The sequence below is a fragment of the Chiloscyllium plagiosum genome, chromosome 4 (genome assembly GCF_004010195.1).
Source record: "Chiloscyllium plagiosum isolate BGI_BamShark_2017 chromosome 4, ASM401019v2, whole genome shotgun sequence".
Lineage (NCBI taxonomy): Eukaryota > Metazoa > Chordata > Chondrichthyes > Orectolobiformes > Hemiscylliidae > Chiloscyllium > Chiloscyllium plagiosum.
Window position 1 is genome coordinate 98,455,931 of NC_057713.1, and position 24,436 is coordinate 98,480,366.

The window sequence follows — 24,436 nt, forward strand, 5'->3', positions numbered from 1 at the left end:
CTATTGCCATACTTTCGCTCACTCCAGATCCCCTTCATCCATCACCTGGTGTTCATTGAGCAACACCTGCTCCCAGTGCACTAAGACTCCAATTTTTGGATTCCCATCATTGTATTTAAATCCCTAAATGATCATGGTCCTGTGTCTTCTAGGCTTTCTAGCCTCAAAACATCTCTGTTCCTTCAACTGCAGCATCTTGCGTATCCCTGGAATTCCAACTTAAATCACTTCATCTTTCTCCTCTTTTAAGACATACTTTACAACTTCCTCTCTTTCACCAAGATTTTGGTCACCAGTCTAAACATCTCCTTGTGTGGCTCAGTATCAAAAATATTATCGATAACATGCTTGTGAAGCAGCGTGAAATATTTTTCAATTTAACTGTGCGTTAAGTTGTGTTAATGTATCACAGAGAGACATGAACATTGCGAGGGCATTGACTGACAAACTATTATTCCTTTATTACCTCATTATGCACTTCAATAAAACAGTTACATATTCCCTACTCCACGTTTATAATAAAACGGGCCTTAAACGTTCTCTTGTGAGCCACTCTAACACACCACACCAAACTTAATGGAAATTCTTTCTGCTTTAGTCTTTACAATAAAGGATGTAACTTTTTAGAAGACATCAAATACACCAGCTGGAAAGTCGTTCTCTAAAAAAATGTTTACTTCATGGTCGACCACAAAGAAATTCAAACAAGATCACAAACTCAAAATAATTTAAAAGTATTATGAGGAACGTGCGATAATGGTGATTTTTATATTTTAAATATCATGACAAATGCACAGCTTTCAGCAAATATAACGACCAAAAAGGCATTTTATTCAGTTGTGTTGGATTGCAAAGTTAGTCTGGGGTACAATTACATTTGAGATCACAGCTAATGTTAACAAATGTTGCATCTGCCTTAGATTTTCTCTGTTTCAGAGGCTTGGGTCACACACATAAACAGAGCTCAAATGTCTTAGTCCTCAGAGTTAAATCAGACAGCTCTGACAGCAGTTAGAATAGATAATGAAGGCAATGTATTTATGTAGGCAAAATAAATTCATCCACACATTGTAATTTTTTACATTGAGAAAATTTCTCCACTGCCATGGAGACTGCCAATCCCAGCTACATTCCCATTGCAACTCCCTGACCAAAGTCTTTCTACCTTTCTTGGTCTGAGATTTCTCAGCTAGGATTGACAGTGAACAGTTCCTGCTGTGTCTCCATGCCAACCCTTTTACTCATGCTGAATAGATTAGTGTTCCCTTTCTAAACTTGCAAGTCAGCTTTAATGAGTCATCTCTTGCAAGTCAGTCCTGATTACAGCAAAATGAAAACCTTCAAGACCATAAGACATTGGAGTGGAAGTAAGGCCATTCGGCCCATTGAGTTCACTCTACCATTTAATCATGGCTGATGGGCATTTCAATTCCAATTACCAGTAGCCCTTAATTCCTTGCAAGATCAAGAATTTATCAATCTCTGCCTTGAAGGCATTTAACATCTGGCCTCCACTGCGCTCCGAGGCAGTGAATTCCATAGGCCCACCACTCTCTGGATGAAGAAATGTCTCCTCATTTCTGTTCTAAATTGACCCCCTCTAATTCTAAGGCTGTGTCCACGGGTCCTAGTCTCCCCACCTAACGGAAACAACTTCACAGCGTCCATCCTTTCTAAGCCATGCATTATCTTGTAAGTTCCTATTAGATCTCCCCTCAACCTTCTAAACCCTAATGAATACAATTACAGGATCCTCAGCCATTCATCGTATGTTAGGCCTACCATTCCAGAGATCTTCCGTGCGAATCTCCACCGGACACACTTCAGTGCCAGCATGTCCTTCCTGAGGCGTGCGACCCAAAATTGGACACAGTATTCTAAATGGGGCCTAACTAGAGCTTTCTAAAGTCCAAGAAGCACATCACTGCTTTTATATTCCAATCCTATTCCAATGCCATTTTCCTACTTTATCCCTATATCTTTAGCATTGTTTAGCAATCGTTACCTAATGTTAATACGGCCCATGTTTATTTGGCTAGCAGTGATGAAGCAACTCACCGGTGCCGAATTATCCCGGGGGCCCCTTGACCGTACCATTCGGCCCAATACTTCGACTCCATTGGTGCTAATGTTTCCTGCTGCATTGATTTCCTTCTCACCGACTTGTTTGCAGTCAACAATCAGTTTTGCATGGGTTTTGCTAATTATCACATGCACCTGTTCGAAAAGAATATGGAGTAGCATTAGACAGGATGTAAAGGACCGAAACTGAAGGTGATCAATAAGCTTCTTGAGCCTGCTCCACCATTCAGTCAGAACTGTGACCCAACTGCACATACCTACATTCACCTTCCAAACCATAATCCCTTAAAAAAAATCTGTCAATCTTAGATTTAACATTAACTGATCATGTATTGACTCCAATTTGTAGAAAATAAATAGCCCCTGGAGCCTGCTCCACCATTCAACTCGATCATGACTGATATCCTACCCAATGCCATTTTCCTACTCTATCCCTATATCCTTTAGCATACAGAGGTGAGAGTTCCAACCTTTTTGTGAAGGAGTGTTTCTTAGTTAGACTCCTGAAGGGTTTAACTTTTTAGAATATACATCCAGCCCTCACATTCCTATCTTGTAGAAGTAGTTTCTGTCTATTTGCTCCCCTTAATATCTTGAAAAGTTTGATCAAATCGTCTCCCAACCATCTAAATTCTAGGAAATACAATCTTAATTTGTGAAATTTTCCTCATGATTTATCATCAGGATTACACTGAATTAAATAGAATGTACACCATATTTTACATTTGGCATGGCTTTATCTTCTAAGAATTTGTTAATTTGTCTCATGGAATGTATTCACATCAGGTTAAATTACATTATTCCTCAATTTATGAAACAGAAAAGAACACCAAATACCAACAAAATAAACTGGGAGAATGCTTAAATTGAGCAGGTTGATTGATATTATTTTCAGGGACACAGGTCATGAACTAACAACCATTAAGCATCCCCCCTTATCTGCATGGGTTTCCTCCAAGTGCTCCAGTTTCTTCCCACAGTCCAAAGATGTGCAGGTTAGATGGATTGGCCATGCTAAATTGCCCATAATATTTAGAGATGTGTAGGTTACCTGCATTAGTCTTGAGAAATGTCAAGTAATAGGGTAAGGGAATGGGTCTGGGTGGGAGGATCTTTGGAGGATCGGTGTGGACGTGTTGGGCCAAATGGCCTGTTTCCACACTGTAGGGATTCTATGAATATTCTATGAATCCATGAAACTCATACACGGAATCCAGACAGTTAGTTCATTTATTTACATCTACTGACCTTATGAAAACTGCCAAAGAAAATCTTCTTGACACTTGGATCCTCAAAAGTGACTGTCTGAAACTCATTCTTGTAATCATAGTTAAAGTAAGTGAGGGTTTTCCCACCATCTAAAAACAGCAAATAAAAAGCAATTAAAATTGAGAAAATAGAGCCATTGAATAAAACATGCATCATAGTCAGAGTCATAGAGCTGCACATCACGGAAACAGATCCTTCAGTCCAACTCATCCAGGCCGACCAGATATCTTACATTAATTTGGTCGCATTTGCCAGCACTTGGCCCATATCCTTTTAAACCTTTTTATTCATATACCCATCCAGGTACCTTTTAAATGGTGTAATTGTACCAGCACTTCCTCTGGCAATTCATTCCATATGCGTACCACCCTCTGAGTGAAGAGGTTGCTTCTTAGTTCTGTTTTAAATCTCACCTTAAATCTATGCACTGCAGTTTTGGACTTCACTACCCTGGGGAAAAGACCTTGACTATTCACCCCATCAAGCTGTGGTTAGGGCTGGAGTATTGCATCCAATTCTGGTTGCCACACTTTAGGAAGGATGTGAGGGTCTTTGAGACCCCTTGGAGGAGATTTATTACAATGGTTCTAGGAAGGAGGGATTTTAGCTCCGAGGGTAGTTTGGAAAAATTCAAGCAAAGAGAGTTGATGGTAAATTTGATAATGGTAAACTAAATTATACCACCTTTATGTAAGACAAAGTCAGGCTGATCCCATTAGCTGATGGTATAAGAAACAGGGGACTCAGACTTAGGGCTTTAGTTACAGGGGGATGTTAGACAGCAATTGACAATGACATGGAACCCTTCCCCTATGAGAGTAACAAATGCAGGGATCAATGAGTTCAAAAGAACACCAGATGAGCACTTGAAGGAAATAACCTTGAAGGATTACAGGAATAGAGTGGAGCAGTGGGACTGCCTAAATTGTTCCTTCAAGAGTTAGCATGGACTGATTGGGCTGAATCGCCTTCTTCTGTGCTGTAATGACCAGAAAACATTGAGACTTTTCTTCAGCTTATAAAGTTCACAGAAAATCTTCACAGGGAAAAAGGTTCGAAGGCATGATTAGAATTTACTGGGTATTTACTCAATGAGGCAAACAAACATTTTAAGTTTTTAACCAATGTGATACATATTTTAGGAAGCTCAGTGAGGTTTTATGGTGTATTGCTGTGTCATTTAAGGTGTCAGTTGTGATGCAATGGGTTCAATTTTCACCTCAGTCAGAGATTGTACGCTCACAGTCCCACACAAGAGATTTGAGCACTGAATCCAGGCCAACACTCCAGTGCAGTACTGAGGGAGTGCTGAATTGTTGGGGTGTCATTTTGTTTTAGATGAAGCTTCAAATCAAAGTCACATGTGGGTCCTCCACAGAATGTCAAGGCAGTATTTCAAAGAAGAGCATGTAATTTCTCCCTGGTGTGCTGGGCTATTCATCAACCATCACTAAAATTAAGTGGCTTTATAGTACTTTAGGACATTCTCAGGCTGTGAAAAGTACAATGGGAATGCAAGTTCTTTCCTCACACAGCATATCAATATGAACAGCGTACATTTGATCTCTAATTCCCCCTCCTAAAAACTCGGCAAAGTTGCAGGCTGTCACGTTGATCAATTTCACGTTAATACTGTTCTATGCAACACCAAAGTGAATGGAGATTGAACTCTTACTGTCCAAGATGACTCCAACCAGAGGATCGTTTTGTTTGTTTAGAATCTCCCAGAGTGCAAAGGGTTCCTGTGGAGTGTCAGGCAGCAGGCGGAATAGGAAAGTGATGGTGTAATCAGAAGGCAATCCTTCGGGGTGGATGTTCCTGACAAACATACAGTGCAATTAACAGAACCCAATAACATCATCTCTGGCATCACTGCTCCCACCATAGGTTCTGTCCTGGCTAACTCAGCTAAAAACAAACCTGCATTTCTCTCAAATTTGGTCCTCAACATTACAGCACACAACCCCTGGGTTATGCCTAAAAGGCAGGAGATATCTTCAATTATTTGAGATACCAGTTTTATGATTTGTTGTAACCCATACACAACTAATTACATTCAATGCGGGAATTGGTTTAGCTCATTTGGCTGGATTGTTGGTTTGCAGAGCAGTGTGGCGCCAACAGCATGAGTTCAATTCCCATCACTAGTTTGAGGTTACCATGACAACTCTCCTTCTCAACTTCTTCCCTCACCCAAGGTCCGGTGGCCCTCAGGTTAAATCACCACCAGTCACTTCTCTCTAATAAGAGAGCAGCCCCTCTGGTCTGGTAAGACTATGGTGACACAACAACATTCAATGTGCATCACAGACACATACAACCCCATAGCTCAATCCTGGTGCTAATGATCCACAAGAGCCCTCTCCCACTTTAGTGCATCTCACTCGATTAGCAACCCCTTCTAATCCTTTCTCTCACTTGTATTTATCCAGCTTCCCCTTATGTTATTTGCTATGTTATTTATATAACAGCTCTGTTGTTTGCCTCAATCATTCTATATGGGTGTGAGACCCACATTCATCCCACTCTGGGTAATTAAATTTTTCCTGAATTACCTAGCAGATTTTTTAATAATTACATTATATTTATAACTCCTAGTTTATAAGTGAAAATATCTTCTGTTTGTCTACCTTCTCGAACTCTTTTGTAACTTTAAAGGTTTCTATCAGTGTGTTCTTCGACCTTCCCTTTACTAGAGAAAACAGCCCAAGTTATGGTGAACTATGGTTAACAAACAACATACAAATGTAAAATCACATGACCATACAATCAACGACACAGACTGCACGCTCTTGTCTTCCATGACTCCTCTATTTTAATCTGGCTTCAATTCCCATTCTAGCTCCTGACTTTCCTTCTTCAATGAAAGAATTTTAAAATCAATCATCCAACTTGCACCTTTTATCACCACATCTCTTTACAAACAATTGCTGGTCTCCTTCGCTTTTACTCTTGGCAGCTCGATGGAATATAACAATAGAATGACATTAGTCCCTCAATCCTGTTGCCCTCTTGATGAAATCAAGACTGATTTGCAAAGTAATTTCATGTGCCTTTGCCCCATATTCCTCAATAGATTTGATTAACAAAAATCTATCAACCTCAGATTTAAAACTGACTGGCATCAATTGTCATTTGTGGAAGAGTTTCAAACTTCCATCATTATATGTGGGTAGCAGTGTTTCCTAATTCACTCCAAAAAAATTTATACCTCATTTTTAAATAAGCCCACCATGATCTAGATTTTCAACTAGTGGAAATTGTGTTTTTCAGTCCTATATGTTTTTAATATTCTCAAAACTTTGGTTGTTACCCCTTAACTTTCTAGATTCCAGGAAACACAATATTAGTTTGTTTAACTAAAGCAGGAAGTACTGAAGAAACTCAGCTCTGAGGAGAGAAAAACCAGAGTTAACACTGAGTCCAATGACCCTTTGTCAGATTTGAAAGCAGATTGAAAATGGTGGTATTTATGTTGATGACGGGGGGGGGGGGGGGGGGTGAAGACAGTGAGACAAATTGATGGAGGAGTGCCCAAACAGAAGGAGAGATAAAATATGGGGAAGCAAACAAAGTGATTCTGATGATAGTAAATGCTGAGTAGGTGATAATGGGAAAGGTTAATAATTGAAAATATGTTGGCTGCGTTGTCGCAAGCCATACAGAACAGGATCTGGAAATGTGAGGGTGGGTAACGAACATGGAGGGAGGTTTTCATGCACTGAAACTTTTAACTTAATGTTGAGCCCTGAAGGCTGTAAGGATAGATTAGGTGCTGTTCCTCCAGCTAACGTTGAGCTTCACTGAAGCACTGTAGCCGGCCTCACTTCTGCTTGGTGTTGGAAACATTTATCAATTTTGCTTCCAATTTCCATCCTTCCCTTACCGTCCCATGGTACATCTGACTCCTCCACTCCTTTCCATCATATCTCTGCTTCCATTTCTGGAGATAGTCTGGCCACCCGACATCCCTACAAACCCACCGATTCCCACAGTTACCCTGACTATCTATCCTCACATCCTGCTTCCGGTAAGGAGTCCATTCCATTCTCCCAGTTTTTCCAATGCATCTGCTCTATACATACAAATGACTCTGAGGTTCTAGTTGCCTGTCTACTCTGTAGACTACCCCGTTCCCTGGCCAACATTTGTGTCTCAGGCTGCTGCATTGCTCCAGCGAAGCTCAATGCAAGCTGAAAGAACAACAGCCCAGTTTCCACCTTGGTACCTTACAGCCCTCAGGACTCAGTATTGAGTTTAACCATTTCAGAACGTGAACACCTCCCTCCATGTTCATTACCTACTCCCAAATCCCCAGGTCCTGTATAGGTTGCTCCCAGCACAGCCAAGTCATTTTCAACTATTCATGCTTCCCTTAAGCAGCTCAGCATTTACCACTATAAGCAATCGGTTTGTTTGCTTCCCTTTTCTCTCGCTCTCTCTGGGCACTGTCTCCACCTACTCATCTCCCTCAACCCCCAAAACTGTCCCAGCCCATTCCTCGGGCATCAGCATAGATACCACATCCCAGCTGCTTTCAGTTCTGATGAAGGGTCTCTGAGCTCAAAATGTTAAGTGTTATACTTTTCACAGATGCTGCCAGACCTGAGTTTTGTACGCATTTTCTGCTTTGTTTCAGATCTCCAGCATCTTTGTTTTATGTTATGCTGGTTTGCTTAATTTCTTCTTGTAATTTCACAGCCAAATTTCTTAGCCATTAGAACAAGGCAGGAACAGTCAACAAAGGCAAGAAATGGAAAGTGTTCTTGTCTTGACTAATAAACATATGAGCTACAGAGAAAACTTCATTCCAAAATCTCCATTATAATTATAACACGTACCTGGTTGATTGTGATAGAAGAGCATCTTTGTGAAGTCTAAAACAGGGAAAGCTATTGAGAGAGCCAGTCTCTAGTGACACGCCTTCAACAGAAGCATATTCCTTCTCAACCAACCCGAACATCTCCATCATCTTAAACCCTGCAATTCCCAATGAATTGTGTTTTCAGATCATAGTTTGAAACTTGTAAAACACATCCCAACAATTCTCCTGTCAGTTTAGAAATAAAAGCAACATGTTTCTTTCTGGTAGTTTAATATGATCCATACAACTTTTTTTTTCAAGTGCTTTTCTTCTACCTGTCTGCAAATCCCATGTGTATCTCTGTGGTCTTCAGTGACAGAGAACTGGGATTTACACTTGTCTTCCTTCCAAACAATGACTTTGTCTCCATTAAAGTAGTGATAAATTAAAAACATGGGGGATCACCAGTACAAACTCAAAATCCTATCAAAAATATGCAGGCAAAGGAACTTTGGACGTTAAATAGATGGGACTTCATAGAATCTTACAGCATTTGAAATAGATATTAGACCGAGATTAGACCCAGTCAGAGCCAATTCCCCTTCTTTCTCTCCCACAGCCCTGCAGACATCCCCTTTTCAAACAATTATTCGATTCCTTTTTGATAGCTATTAATGACTTTGCTGCCATTAACTTGTCAGGCAGGTCATTCTAGATCAAACACTTCATTGGGTTAAAACATTTATCATCTCATCTCCCTTTGGGTTCTTTTGTCAACTACCTTGTTTTCATATTCTTCTGTTACCACCCCTCTTGCCAGTGAAAATACTTTTGCAATCTTATCTATTGTCAGAACCACATTATTTTGAACTCCTATATTAAATTGCACCCTTAACATTCTCTGCTCAAAGAGACCAATCTCAGCTCCACTGGTCAGACTGAGAAAGACCCTGCCTTTGTTAAAAAGTGAAAGGCAATTGTTTTTTTTAATAGTGAGGAAGGAAATACAGAAACTTGTATAGATTTTAGATGATATTATCTCAGCCAAGCACACTGTTAACTGTGTTGCATACACTTTGGGCACTGCTCAGAAAATCCAACAGAAATTTTCCCTGATGACACATCGCCATGAATATCCCGCATCATATCCATTAGCAGATTTTGCAACAAGTTCTCTTGTTAAGATGATGGGCTTGAAGTAAATTTGCTTTGTTTCAATGAGACTTTATTTCTGCCTGCTCAGTTCTGCCTGAACATGATGTTTACACATGGTGCCTCTATTTGATGAACACACTATAATTTCAGAATAAATCAACACCAATCTGGTGTTAGCTGCAGCTCGGGGGCAGCGCAATTCCTTTTGAGTCAGAATGTTGGGTTCAAGTCCATTTCAAGTCATGAGCAGCAAAATTTAGACAGACATTGAAGAACCACACCAACATTGTATGTTGCACCCTACTGACGGGTTACTGCAACATTTATTCCTGATGTCCTGGCCAATACTTATCCCTCTGTCAGTATCATTGAAATGGATGATCTGGTCATTAATGCACTGCTGATGTGGGATCTTGCTGTGGCAAACTGGCTGCCATACTTCAGTGCCTGTGTTTCAAAAATACTTCATTGACTACAAAGGTTGGGATATTCCAAGGTAGTGAAAGACATTAAATAAATGCAAGGCTTTCCTTCAATGTGGTTAAAATCGGTATTTGGAAAACCCAATTATTGCTAAGACTGATGGGCTTTGCCTTCCATAGTAATTGGCACCTCGACATGTTAAGAACTAACAAATTCTTCATTGACTGTCTTCTTTCTGCTCAGCTGGTTTCAACAGGTTAGATTTTCCCTTGTACAGATAAAATTAGATCCATTCACTAAACTTGCATTGGTTTTCCATGATATATATGGCAAATAGAAATGTCCTCAATTTTACAAAGGAAATCCTTAAGACAGTGGATATCTTTATTTGGAGCGGTGAAGATTCTATTCCAATAAGGGTAATTTCACATGGATTACAAATGGAGATGCATTCACTCACACAGAAATAATTCCAACAATTCTGTGTCTGTTACTGCCACTGGATGACCAGCACAAAGACTGTGATGTAGCTCAATCTCTGCAACAAATGATAAAAATATGTAGTGATATTTTTACCTGCAATACTGGAATCACCAAGCATAACCAATGGACAAGCTGAAAATATAAGAATTGAAAATTGTTAACATCCAGATGTGATTTCGTTCTCCTAGCTATATTGCACAAATGTGAAAGGTACTGTGTTTCCCAATTCTGCAGTAGTCACAAGATTCAAGATTATCGGACAGCAGTGCAGGAGCCACAGCTCAATGGGTAACACCTTTGTCTCTGAGTCAGAAAGTGGTGGGTTTGATTTCCATTCTACAGACTTGAACATAAAGATCCAGGCTGACCCTCCCAGTGCAGCACTAATGGAAATCGGCATTATTGTTAGAAGTGTTCACGTGCACTCCTACCCAACATCTGTCATTTCAAAGCCATGTAAAAGATTTTTCAACATTACTTTAAAGAACAGGAAAGGGTGTCTCTAGACAATATTAATCTGAATCAATGTATAAATATAGATAGAGTCATAGAGATGTACAGCACAGATGCAGACCCTTCAGTCCAACTCGTCCAAGCTGACCAGATAGTCTAGTCCCATTTGCCAGCATTTGGCCCATATCCCTCTAAGCAATTCCTATTCATATACCTAACCAGATGCCTTTTAAATGTTATAATTGTACCAGCTTCCACCACGCACCCATACACGCTTGAAGAAGTTGCCTCTTATTTGCTGCTGCATTTCTGATATCATAACACAGACTACACCCTCAATGTATTTGGCTGGTTGGAACAGCCTGAGGATATAAAAGGTGCTATAGAAGTGCATGTTTCCATGTTTTTCTCTTTCATTCAGGTTAGCCCACCGACAATAGATAGAGTGGCATGTGGCCCCACCAGAGACACTGATCTGAAACACTAAATGAAATCATGAGAAAATCTCTGAGAAGTGCAGCATGTAACATACGATGCTGCTGCCAATTTTGGAAACATCACACAAGCGTGAGATTGGCAATAATACAACATTGTGTGCACCATGAAATCTGGATCAAATTAGGCTTCTGTCACAAGAAATATTGAACACAGTTCAGTCTGTTTTCTTTGGAAATATCAAGTTACACGGAATAATGAAATGATAAAGTCACCTTGTGTGCTGTCTTAGTTTAAGAACTGGAATAGCAAATGTGAGCTTGAAAGAGGAGTGAGTGGCTAATGAGAGTGATGGTGAGAGCCCACAGTTATCTGAGCTCTCAATTCAGAGTGGGTACTATCCAACATCACAGAGCCAGTGCACCAGTCAAGGGGCAGCAGATTGGCCTGTTCAGGTGTTGGGCAAACTTTTGAGAATCCCAAGAGTCAGGATAGGACAGGGGGACATGCAGTGAACATCAAAAGCTAGTCGCAGTAATCTTAGCTATGACAATTGTAATCAATAGTTGTAAAAACCCATCATTACCTTTTACAGAAGGAAATCTGCCATCCTTAACACATCTGGCCTACATCCAGATCCACACTAATGTGGTTGCCTCTTAACTGTCCTCCCAAATGGCCTAGTTAGTCTCTCAGTTCAATGACATTAAGGATGTGCAAAAAATGAAGCCCAGCCAGTGATGCCCAAATCCTACAATACAATAAAGAGAAGCTCCTTGTGCTTCTGCACACCCCTCCAACCCACCCACTGTTCCGTGGTAATTTAACTTTAATTCTCCCTACCACTGGTAGCCCCAATTCATGGATCTTCAGGTTTAGTGGCTGACTGGCCAAGGGAACTCATCATTTGCTGACCGTCTTCTTAAAAGGATTCTAAGTTAGGAATTCAGCGCTGATTTCCAAGCACCAAAGGGTGTCACACCAGTTTTAGACACATGATCAAAACTTGCAGGATTGTTGCTGGCCAATAGTGCATGAACAAAGGGCATTCCAGAGTGGAATGCCCTTTGTTCATGCACTATTGGCCAGCAACAATCCTGCAAGTTTCGGTACAGAACCAGTTTTTGCTGACCACCATATTGGACAGGGAGGGGTCATGGGAAATCAACTGATATGGTACAGATCCCTTGGAACATTGATGCCAATAGCACTGGTAACAGGTCCCCCTGGGTTTTCAAATCATTGGTAGAGGCACGATTTAAATAAAATCAATCAAAATGCAATTATACCTTTGATTCTTCCAGACGTATCCATTGCAACACTCACTAAACCAGCCATTCTCACTCTAACCTCAGAATGCCTCAACTTAAATGACCTCACACTCTTCCTTTAAGATGCTCATTGAAAACATTTCTTTGGCCAAACTTTTGGTTAATTTACATAAAATCTCCTCATGGATTTTGGCATCAAAATTTTATTTATAATGCTCCTGTGTAGCAGTTTGGGATATTTCACTGTATTAATTATAAATAAAAATTGTTAAAAACACTAAAAGATTAATTTTTTGTGACTCACTTGCAGACGCTGTCTCACAGACAAAAGTAACAAGCTCATCTTCTATCTTCCTGAAGGCATCAAAATCATCCACAAAGAACGCATGCCTGTTACTGGGTTTATTTGCAATATTGACAAGCTCCAAGTAATCAGCGTCAGCAACACCCACTGCAAAGATACTGTAACCTGGAGTAGAGATAGATATAAGAATATGCTTCAGTTCAACCAATTTCTGTCCATACTGAACTGTAAAAATGGTTAATGTGCACTTACCTTGCTGTTTGTGATTGAAATTGTTAGAGAATCCCTTTAATATTGGCAGTGTCAATATAACATATACAGTGGCGATGTTAGAATATTTTAGTTTTAACCTCTTTGTTGGATGCTTCATATTATCTTGTTGATGATTATCTGAAATCGGAATGTTTGGACACAAACAGACTATTTGGCCCATCTGGTTCTGCTCCACACAAGCTTCAGCCCATTCGTCATTAATCTCACTTTATCAGCATATGTCTCCATTGCTTTCTCCCTCTTATGCCCATCTAACTTCTTCTTAAATGTATCTTTATCTTAGCTTCAACTACTTCCTGTGATAGTGAGTTCTCACTGCTGTCTTGGCACTGCATTCCATATAGGAAACAACTTAACAGTTAGTTTGTGTTCCATGTTAATTGAACAGTGACACCACGTGTCCTGCCTCTCTTTCACCAGTGATTCTCATCAGCTCTGTTCGTCTCTGTTTCAGCAAATGCGTTTCGCTCTGTCCACCCCATTCTTTCCTTTAACCACATCAAGTATCGCAGTTCAACCATTTCTCAATTTGTTCTTCTCAAGGGTGTGCTTGACAGTTCTAAGCATTCAGGTCCCATTGAAAGTAAAAGAAAACATTCTTTTTGATGACTGCACCAAAAATAGAAGCCACAGTAGGCTTTTTGACTTCACGAAAATGCTCTATCCATCCAGTAAAATCCTAATGATCTTTTAAATGAACTCCAATTTCCTACCCTATTGCCATGTCCCGTAAGATTCACAAATCTGCACATCTCAGGTTTTAGTATACTCACTGAGTGAGCATCCACAGCTTTCCAGGTGGAGGATTCCAGACATTTACAATCACAAGTGAAGAAATTTCTCCCTTAACTCAGTCCTAAATCCCTTATTCTTAGAATATGGTCTTTAGTTCTAGACTCTCCAACCAGGGGAAAAATGTCCTTCGAGCCCTACCCTGTCAACTCTCTCAAAATGTTATACTTTTCAATGAGATCACCTTGTATACTTTTTTTCACAGAACCCCAAACTGTGGAAACAGTCCATTTAGTCCAACAAGTCCACACCAACGCTCTGAAGAGTCTCTCGCACTCAGACCCATTCCCCGACTCGTATTAGTCTACATTTACCCCTGACGAATGCACCTAACCTACACATCCCTGAAAACTATGGGTAATTTAGCATGGCCAATTCACCTAACCTGCACATCTCTGTACTGTGGGAGGAAACCCACCCAGACACGGGGGGAACGTGCAAACTCCACACAGACAGTCGCTCAAGGCTGGAATTGAACCCAGGTCTCTGGTGCTGTGAGGCAGCAGTGTAACCACTGAGCCACTGCGCCACCATATTCTTCAAAGCATGCTTCACTCAAGCAAATTCATCACTGAGTCAGGCCCACACTTAAACAGGCACAGTTCTTATCAAGTATACATACAGTTAAGATTCAAATGGAGTGATGCATCAATTGTAGGTTTCTGGAACTACTTCACTCAATTACCATCAATCTGCATCTCTTTAGAAATCTTGTCAACGTCATCTTGCGATCGACCGTCCGTAATTACCACCAGGACTCTGGGAATGCCCTTCTGCAGTCCTCCATCAATGGTGAAGATAGTATCCCTGGCATGTTTGATAGCTCTGCCTGAGAATTTTTTTAAAAATGACATGTCAGATGAATCAGGGTAGAAATCAAATCACAAGCATTAGTAAGAGAGTCAAAGTCACAAATTGTCCAAATGCACAATGCATTGATCAATATATAAACAGAATAAAATGCACATCTTGTCTCTGAATGTTTATCCTCTCTAGCCTGTATCCCTCCGTTCCGCATACTTAACAACAAAAATATCAGAAGATTTACTTTAATGCAAATATGAGTACTGGGTACAGCCTGAGTGCAAATTGAGTGAGGAATAAGTATGTTGCCCATATTAAGGCGGAGTATTCAATTCTTTCATTGCCACTTGCTGCTACATGAAAATCCCAATGAAATATTCTAGTTTAAACGTAGACAGGAGAACCAATAGAGTGCAGGATTGTTGGCCACACACCGAAAGGAAAAAGTAATAACTCTTGGTGCATAATTTGAGAAGTCAATTGGCTGTGCTTACTTCTGATTTGCCTATTACCTCATTTCCTTGAGTCAATGGATGGAAGGTCTGGAATATGAAAACCTGGTGCTTGATCTCATCATTTTGCAGGAAGATGTTAGAAATAATATGGAACTGAGGATCAAGAGAAGGCCATTCAACTTGCTGAGCATGGTCCCCATCCAATTAGATCATGGCTGGTCAATTGCCAACCTAGATTCCATAAAGTTTAACAGCTTTGATTTAAATTTTATGATTTAAATATTAAACAAAGGAAAGTAAAAGAGAAAAAGAACATCCACAAACTAAGCTTGATGTGATTGGGCAGGGGATTTCAGTGAGGCCTCACTGGATACAGTGTAGTTTTGGTCTTGTTATTTAAAGACTATACTTGCCAAAGGGTGTACAAGGAAGGTTCAGCAGTGTGACTCCTGAGATGACAGGATTGTCCCATGAGGAGAGATTGTGTAAAATGAGTTCATTCTTCCTGAAGTTAGAAGAATGAGAGGTGATCCTGTTGAAAGATAGAAGCCTATGACACTGCTTGGATCAATGCGGAGAGGCTATTTCCACATCTGGAGAATCCAGAACTAAGAGTACCAATTATTGCTGAGATGAGGAAAAATTTCTTTGCATCATAAGTTGTGAATCTGTGGAATAATCCACGGCAGGGAGCTGTGGATTCTCAGTCACTGGGTATATTTAAGATATAGATCTACAGACTTTGGATATTATAGGAAACAAGAGAAATTGGGATGAGATGGGAAAGTAGACTTGAAGGTTGCTTAATTTTGATTGAATAGTGGAGCAGGCTTGAGGGTCACATGTCCTACTCTAGTTCCTGTTTCTTAGGTTCTTTACTGTTTATCCACTGAAATTTACCAAGGAGTGGAAAATATGCATGAGTAAAGAATGACTCAAATTAACTTAATTTCTCATTCAACTTTGTTAGTTATTATTACAAAATTGCATTTCCCTACAAGTGTGATTTAATTCTCATATTTCCCAATTTGGCTGTATAAAGATAATGAAGTATGACAGAAAATATGATTACTTCTGAAGTTTGGCATCATCATTATCATGTTTGACTGCAAAAGGAAATTTGTGATTTGAGAAATGAAGTAGGTGTCCTAATGATAAATGATTGCCTCTCCTGGAGCAAGTGGTCGATCTCTCTCTCTCTCTCTCTTTCTCTGCATCATAATTCACTTTGCTCTTCTTAACTGGTCAGCAGTCATCTTTTAACCCTTTAATCTCAATGAATATATTTTACCTTTTCACTGCTATACTGTCTATTAAATACATCAGACAGAAGAGCATTAATTAACAGAAGGCACTAATTACAAACACCTTTCATTTATATAGGATCTTTAACAAAATAAAATGACCCACATTGCTTCATAGGAGTGCTGTAACCCAAATATAATGTTGTGCTACATGAAGGGATACAAGGCCAGATGATCAAAGGTTTGGTCAAAGATTTATTCAGCGTGTTAAAGGAAGTGAATGAGGAAGAGGGAAAGGAGGGTACGGGGAAGGAATTTCAAAGCTTTGAATCTGAGCAGCTAATTGAAGATTAAAATTGAAGATGGACAAAAAACCAAACTTGGAGAAACACAGTAGTTTGGAGATCTGTAGGAAAGGAGGAAAGGGCGAGACCCTACAGTGAATTGAAAACAAGACCTTGAATTTTAAAATGGATAACAGGACAGGTAGCATCAAAGGAGCAGGAGAATCGATGTTTCGGGCATAAGCTCTTCTTCAGGCTTATGCCCGAAACGTCGATTTTCCTGCTCCTTTGATGCTGCCTACCTGCTGCGCTTTTCCAGCAACACATTTTTAAGCTCTGATCTCCAGCATCCGCAATCCTCACTTTCTCCTACTGGATAACAGGAGCCAACCTCAGTTTTAGTCAACAACATAATAACCTTACAGTGCCATCAATTCAGTTAAAGAACCATATATTTTGAGGGAAAAAACAAAATATTTTCATTTCGAACTTCAAAGTAATTTGATTTTGTTCCCTTTCAAAGTTCTGCAGGATTACAAAACAATAGATTCTATACTGTGCTTGTTGCTCAGTATGCAGATTTTCTTTTAATAAGTGCAACATTTTCTCGCAAAATCCCACGTAAGCCAGGCACTATTGTACAGGATCCCATCCACACTGACTGATTCAAAAATCAAATGTTTATGGATATAATGAAATGATGAACAGCTATCAAAAATTGTTCCTAACATTATTGGCCAGCTGAGATACTGTTTGTAGGTGCTGCATATTTTGAGAAGTTGTTTCTCGGGTGAGAAGCTAAACTGGGAGGCTGTCTGCCCTTTCAGATTAATGTACTCCTTCCACAGACAAGAGATCAAGGACTTGAAAAAAATATCTCAGGGAGGGGAGGAGGTTTCTCATGCACAGTTTTTGTCATCTGGAATTTGCTACCTGAAAGGAAGATTGAATCTGATTCAACAGCAACTTTCAGACGAAACTTGGACAAGTATCTATAGCGGTCTGGATGTACAGAACCTGAGCATTGCTAAAAAAAGACATATTTTGCTAAAGATTTTTGTCTTGCTCTTGGCAAGACAATTCGCAGAATATCAATTCAAGGGGAAAACCAACATTTATACTGCAAGCAAGGAGAGTACAGATTGGTTTGCAAATGCACGCTGAATTGATATGTTACCATAGAGAATGCACACATTAAATGATGATTGACAGTTAACTGCTAGGCTTCAATTAAATTTTTAAGTAGGCAGGTTGACTTGATTGGTCTGGCATTGTCCTGCGAAGTGAACGACAGAACGGCTGGCACCTATTGCGTTGAGTCAAAACAGGTTCAGTGCTAAAAGAAATAACTAAAGGTCAAAACTTCAGAGCTAAGCGGGAAAGTGGGAACAAAGAATGAGACTAATTAGATAGTTCATTCAGAGAGCCAGCAGAAACATGACAGATAAAATGACCCTGTCCTGTCCTGGATACTTTCAAGATATAAAAGATCTCATGGCAACAATTTTGAAGGGTACGTAAATTCTTCATGGTCTTCTCGCTAATGTTAATCCCTCAATCACCATCACTAAAAGCAGATTATCATATCACTGTTGTTTGTGAGATTGTGTTCTGCTTCATTTGTCTGGTATGTTTCCTAAATTACAACAGTGGTTGCACTTCAATAAGGTACCTCATTGGCTGGGAATGCTTTGAGGTTATCCACAGCACTCTGGAAATGAAAGTTATTTCTTTCAATGACTTTTCTCCCACTGTCACCAGAGTCGATGCTACATGTTCACAAGGGCACAAGAAATAGGAGGTGTAGTAGACATGATACACAGTGAGCCTGCCCTGCCATTCAATATGATCATGGCTAATCCTGGACATCAATTGCAGTTTCCTGCCAGCTCTCCATATCCATCAATTCCTAAAGGACAAATAATTGTCTATCCCAACCTTAAGTGTATTTACTGATGGAGCATCCACAATCTTCTGGGATAGATCATTCTAAAGATTCATTACCCTATGAGTGAAGTAATTTACTTTCATTTCAATTTTAAAGATTGGCCCCTTGTTCTGGGACTGCTTCCCAGTGTTTTACAAACCCTAAACAGCGAACAAAAATCTCTCTCTCCCCTGTCAAACCCCTTCAGAATCCTGCAGTTCTCAATAAGATGACCTCAGCTCCAGAGAATATGTGCCCAATTAATTCAGCCTCTCATCATGATGAGATGCATGCATGGAGTTGTTTGAAAGTCACTTAAAAATGATAGCAGGATTTTCTCTTTTGGTTTCAGATTCCAGCATCCGCAGTAATTTGCTTTTATAGCAGGATTTCTAATTGATTCTGTAGACAGACAACATAGAAGTGTAATGTAACTTGCAACTATAGCTAGTTAGCAGACATGAACACCAGAGGATCACAGAGAATAAGTTCTTCCCTCATCACGCGGAAAAGTTAAACAGACAATGAAACACCATTTAAAATAGATCAATGATGACCATTTGAAAAGGGAGGTTTGAAAGAAGGTTATTGGGAGGATAGTGAGAAACTAAATTACAGTAAATAGCACAAGTTGTATATCAGTGCTAAAACAGAATCAATAAGCTCACTGGTCTCTTCTCCCATTGTGATTTCTCTGATTTCATGCTAAACGATATTTTTCTGTACCTGTCTTAGTATTTCCACCTTTGTATCTAATCCGCTGGACAGCATTGAGAAGATTCTCTTTGTCACTGTATGAGTTGAGTTGAAATTCTGTTCTGGGATCATCACTGAATTGTACTATTGCAACCTGTTCCATTTCAAATAAATATTAGATTAGATAAGTAAACCATCTTACCACCTCTTACATTTCAATTTACAGTAAATTGCTTGCATGAATATTTCTCAATGTTGATGGGTTATCTGAAACGAGGTGCACTGTAGAAGCCAAAAGGTGGGATGGTACAATCCCAGAGGGTCAATCTCTCTGACCTCTATACATGCACTGGCTGTTTATATATTTCTTCAACCATGTCGAGTACATGAGGAAACTGAAGGGTGAAGCACATATAAATCTAAAATAGAAGGCAAAATATTTTTGGATGTTAAAAATCTGAAATAAAAACAGAATGTGCTGGAAATACCCAGTAGGTCACGCAACCTCTGTAGAGAAAAAGTATTAACTCAGTTTCTCTCTTTCTCTCTCTCTTTCCCTCTCCAAGATGCTGGCTGACGCATGGGTAGTTCCAGCCTTTTCTGTTGATATTTAATGTGAAATTAGTTCTCCTTTCAACTTTTAGTTAATGCACTGAAGTTGAATTTGCAAAGAGAGCTACAAGGTTAAATTCATAAACCTAATGAATTTCATGTTGAGTGCACTTGAAATGTGTCCAAAAGCAAAGACTCTATTTCTGACTCTAAACTGAGAAGTATTATATGGGAATTTGCATGTTTAATTTCAATGTTGACCATCCTTGGTGCATGTTTAAATTGTCCCCTGATATCGAAGGGGACACCATGGTGCACATTCTTCTGGATAACATCTCTATCTATGAAGTATTGAGGTTAGCACTGGTTCCAAAGATGGACAATTTAAACATGCACCAAGGATGGTCAACACTGAAATTAAACATGCAAATTCCCATATAATACTTCTCAGTTTAGAGTCAGAAATTGTGATAATTGATATTTGCCCTCAGGGTAATCACTTTCTCACATGGAATAATATATGGTTTGCAGAATATGCAATACAGAAACAGGCCAATCAGCTTGTGCTTCACATAAACATGCTTCCAGCATTTTTCATCACACCCTCGTCAATTCACTCCTTTCTCTCTTGTGTATTACCTAACTTCCTCTTAAACGAATAACCGGTGATTTTTCTTTCCCTGTATCACAATTTATCAATGGAAGATATATATGGTGTGTGTAGAAGTTTGGAAAAGTGTCCATTTTGCAAAAAGTATTCACATGCAGGATTCATATGCAGAATCAGTGTGTAATTAAGATTGTTACTGTACATTTTTAGGGGAGTCTTATACTTAAGGAGGGAGGTTATACTTTAGTTCCATGGGCATTGGTGATACCACATCTGGGGTACTTGTACAGTATTGTTCTCCTTTTTTAAGAAAGGACATAAATATACAGGAAGTAGCTAAAAAAACGTTTATTGTACTAATATCTGGAGTAGGTGGGTTGCCTTATGAGGAACACTTGGACAGGTTGGCTTGCATGAGGTAGAGTTTCAAAGAGCAAGAAGTGACTAACAGAGCACATATAGAAAGGATGTTCCTTTAGGGGATTTTTTTTAAGAACAAGGGGTCACCCATTTAAGACTGAGTTGAGGAAAATGTCTTTCTCAGTGTTGCAATTGTTTTGAAATCTCTCTTCAAGAGGTGGAAGTGCTGAAGTATTTTTTTAAAGTAGACATGAATGGATTCTGAGTAAGCAGGGGAGACATTAGTATCGGGGTAGGTGGGAATGTTGAGGGGATAATCAGAACAGCTTTAATCTTATTAAATGGCAGAGTAGGCTCAAAGGTATATAGCCAAGTCCAGCTCCTAACTCTATGTTTGTATGTGTGTATGAGATTTAGAATTGTTACTCATTTGAAATAAGTGTGTTAGGTATCAATGGGTTATCTAAAGAGTGAAGATTCTGCTTGCCCTTTATAAATTACAAAGCAGGCCTCGGTTAGAGTATGGTGTCCAAGCCTGGTCGTCATGCTTTAGGGAGACTGCCAGGATGTTGGAGAGGGTGCAGAGCAGACATTGGAGAAGCTGAGATTGGTCACCTTAGAGCCATGAAGGCTGAAGGAAATTTTCATAAATGTGTTCACAATTATGAAGGACTTTGACAGAATAAATAAGGAGAAATTGCTACTACTGGTCACAGGATGGGTAATCAGACAAAACCAATTTATCAACATTGCCATGAAAACCAAAGGATTTAGTTTTCATGAGTTGTGATCTGGAACGTGCTGTCTCAAAGGGAGATAGAAACAGATTCCATCCTAACTTTCAAAGGAAACTGGATCATTGTTAGAAGATGAAAGAAAAAATGCTGGGCAATTGGGAAAGAGGTGGTTACTGGGACTATTCAGACAGCTCTTACAAATAGCCAGCGCAGTTACAATGGACTGAACGTCCTCTCTCTGCTTTAACACTCTAGAATCTGAAGTCTGGTCTTGCTATGGCATCAGGCAATTGGCACAAAAATGAAATGTAAATCTGATCATGTTCCAACCAGCAGACAGAATCGAAGGACAATCCAATATGGCGCAGCTTCTGAATTTATGTATGTCTGACCCTACCCCTTTCTGGTGCTTACTTGAGTTCCCTCAGGACCAATCTTGTCCAGAGCTCCAATCGTATTGTACAGAAAGCCAATGATCTTGACAAAATTCTCATCGCCGATACTCCATGATCCATCCACGAGAAACACCAAGTTCGCTCTGGCAGCTTTACAAACTGGAGCAAGAAGATGAAGAACGAATTGTTACCAGAAACAACTGGAAGCAGCTTCTCACAGGCACATTTCTGCAGAAATAGTAGGGATGTAAGAACATGAGAAAAACCTTTCAGCCCTTTGAATCTGTCCATCCATTCAGCCAGTCTGCGTCTTAAGTCCATTGACCAAACTTGGTTATCTAACACTTGATACCCTTACCTAATGAGAAATGGTCAATCTCAGTTTGGACGTTTTCCAATTGACACACCCCTGAGTCTAATTAGCTTTTAGTGGGTGTGGATTCCAGATTCACACTGTCTTCCTGTATGGGCAAGTCTTCCTGACATCAGCTCTGTCATCTTAGCTCTAATTCTAAAGATTCAAAAGTTACTTTTCTGGACTCATTTACTCACAAACTCTCCCCTAATCTCTCCATCAGAGGAAATAGTTTTTCACTATTTACCCTACCAAGCTCTCTAATCAACTTAAACCCTTCTAATAAGATCACCCCTTAATCCTGTTCTAAACCATAGCTGTAACGATTAACATGACTAATAACTAACAAAACCAATTAAACTTGTTAGATATTCTGGATATTCTGTACAGAATACATGGTATGAGAAACAGAGTGGAATGGTAAAAATATCCCAAACCATGTGTGAGGGTTAATCTCAATTGCAACAAAAATACAGAGCAATACAAATAACTGTCCTCCTCAAACCGAGGATCAGAATTGTAATGTATATGCCTTACCTTCCCGGGCAGGAGGAATCGTAGGCAATGGGGTTGTTGTCGCAAGAGGTGCGGGTGGCTGGGTTGGAACTGGAGCTTAAAGAGAAGAAAGGCACATTGCGGTTAAAACCACTTCTCCACACAAACATAATGCCCTCACAGAGCAATCTGGCATAAGGAACATTTGGCAAGTTTGTTAAATAAGTGGCAAATTTTGGAGGAGAGAATGATGTTTTCTTAACAACATGCAGTTGGATACCTCTTTTCAGTGTAGAACATGCTGAGATACCTCATAGGAATATCATCAGACAAAGATTTACTACAAATCACATGAGAAAGTAATGCCACAGGTGACCAAAAACTTGGGTAAAGAGTGTCTTAAAGAAGGAGGTGTCAAGCAACAGGTGGAGCAATTATGGAGGGAATTCTACAGCTCTGGGTCCAGGGAACCTAAGTCATAGTGAAATGGTTAAATGAGAGCTGTGCACAAGGATGAATTGAAGAAGCATCCAGGTTTCTCAGAAGGAACCGGGGCTGGGGAAAATTATAGAGGTTGAAAGGGTAAGGCCCTGGAGGGGTTTAAATACAAGAAAGCGATTTTAAAATCAAGGTGTTGCTTAATCAGAAACCAATGTAAATCAATGAAGACAGCAATAACAGATAAACGAGACTTAGTGAGAGTTAGGATATGTACAGCTACAATTTAGGCAATTTCCCTGAAGAAATATGAATCCTTGTTCATTATGAAAAGTCTGTGATTTTGAGACACTTAGAGATTTCAACAATCGCTTTTGATACCATATCAAGATAGTAATTTAACTGTGCATAAATATTAGAGAAATGAGCCAGTGAGATGGAGGTGAAGCTGATAAATCAATGTTGTGCATAGCAGAGAGAAGAATGGGCAACTGTGAATGAAGCTCTGTTGGCATGACAATGGCTCTCTGGCAAAAGAAGATTCAGCACTGCAGTCATGACAGTGTGCACATCAATGTTCACAGATACTCTGAAGTCAGGCCATTCAGCCCAACAAGTCCACACCAACCCTCCAAGGAACCATCCCACTGAGACCATGCCCCTCCCTATATTTTCCATGGCTAACATATCTAGCCTCCACATCCTTGGGGCAATTTAGCGTGGCCAATCCACCTAACGTGCACATCTTTTGACTGTGGGAGGAAACCAGAGCATCGGCAGAAATCCACGCAGACACAGGGAGAACCTGCAAACACTACATAGACTGTCATCCAAGGCTGGAATTGAATTTAGGTCTCCGGTGCTGTGAGGCAGCGGTGCTACCAACTGACCCACCACGCCTGAGCCACCAAAACAGCTTTGGTTTCTTGACTGCGAACAAACCTGGGAGCTCTGTCTGTCACAGAACTGAGGGGTTCATGAATCATCATGCCAGGATACAGCCACAACACACCGCAGAAGTTGTGGAGCATCTTTTCTCGATAACTGCAAGTCAGCCATGTCTCACAACAATAGACAATAGACAATAGACAATAGGTGCAGGAGTAGGCCATTCTGCCCTTCGAGCCTGCACCGCCATTCAATATGATCATGGCTGATCATTCCTAATCAGTATCCTGTTCCTGTCTAATCTCCATAACCCTTGATTCCACTATCTTTGAGAGCTCTATCCAACTCTTTCTTAAATGAATCCAGAGACTGGGCCTCCACTGCCCTCTAGGGCAGAGCATTCCACACAGCCACCACTCTCTGGGTGAAGAAGCTTCTCCTCATCTCTGTCC

At 40.0% G+C, this 24,436-nt stretch overlaps 1 protein-coding gene across 6 annotated transcripts in view; it reads right to left on the minus strand.

The window, feature by feature from the left end:
• The window catches only part of col14a1a (collagen, type XIV, alpha 1a), a 225,881-nt gene that overhangs the window by 61,281 nt on the left and 140,164 nt on the right, over positions 1-24,436 (minus strand). For all 6 annotated transcript variants that reach the window (XM_043688689.1, XM_043688690.1, XM_043688688.1 and 3 more), the window contains exons 25-34: positions 22,701-22,775; positions 21,828-21,967; positions 19,185-19,308; positions 14,430-14,573; positions 12,680-12,844; positions 10,310-10,348; positions 8,193-8,331; positions 5,027-5,169; positions 3,331-3,440; positions 2,059-2,217 (exon numbers count right to left, since the gene is read on the minus strand). In XM_043688689.1, the coding sequence (XP_043544624.1) occupies positions 2,059-2,217; positions 3,331-3,440; positions 5,027-5,169; positions 8,193-8,331; positions 10,310-10,348; positions 12,680-12,844; positions 14,430-14,573; positions 19,185-19,308; positions 21,828-21,967; positions 22,701-22,775 (1,238 nt within the window). The remainder of the gene's footprint in view (positions 1-2,058; positions 2,218-3,330; positions 3,441-5,026; positions 5,170-8,192; positions 8,332-10,309; positions 10,349-12,679; positions 12,845-14,429; positions 14,574-19,184; positions 19,309-21,827; positions 21,968-22,700; positions 22,776-24,436) is intronic.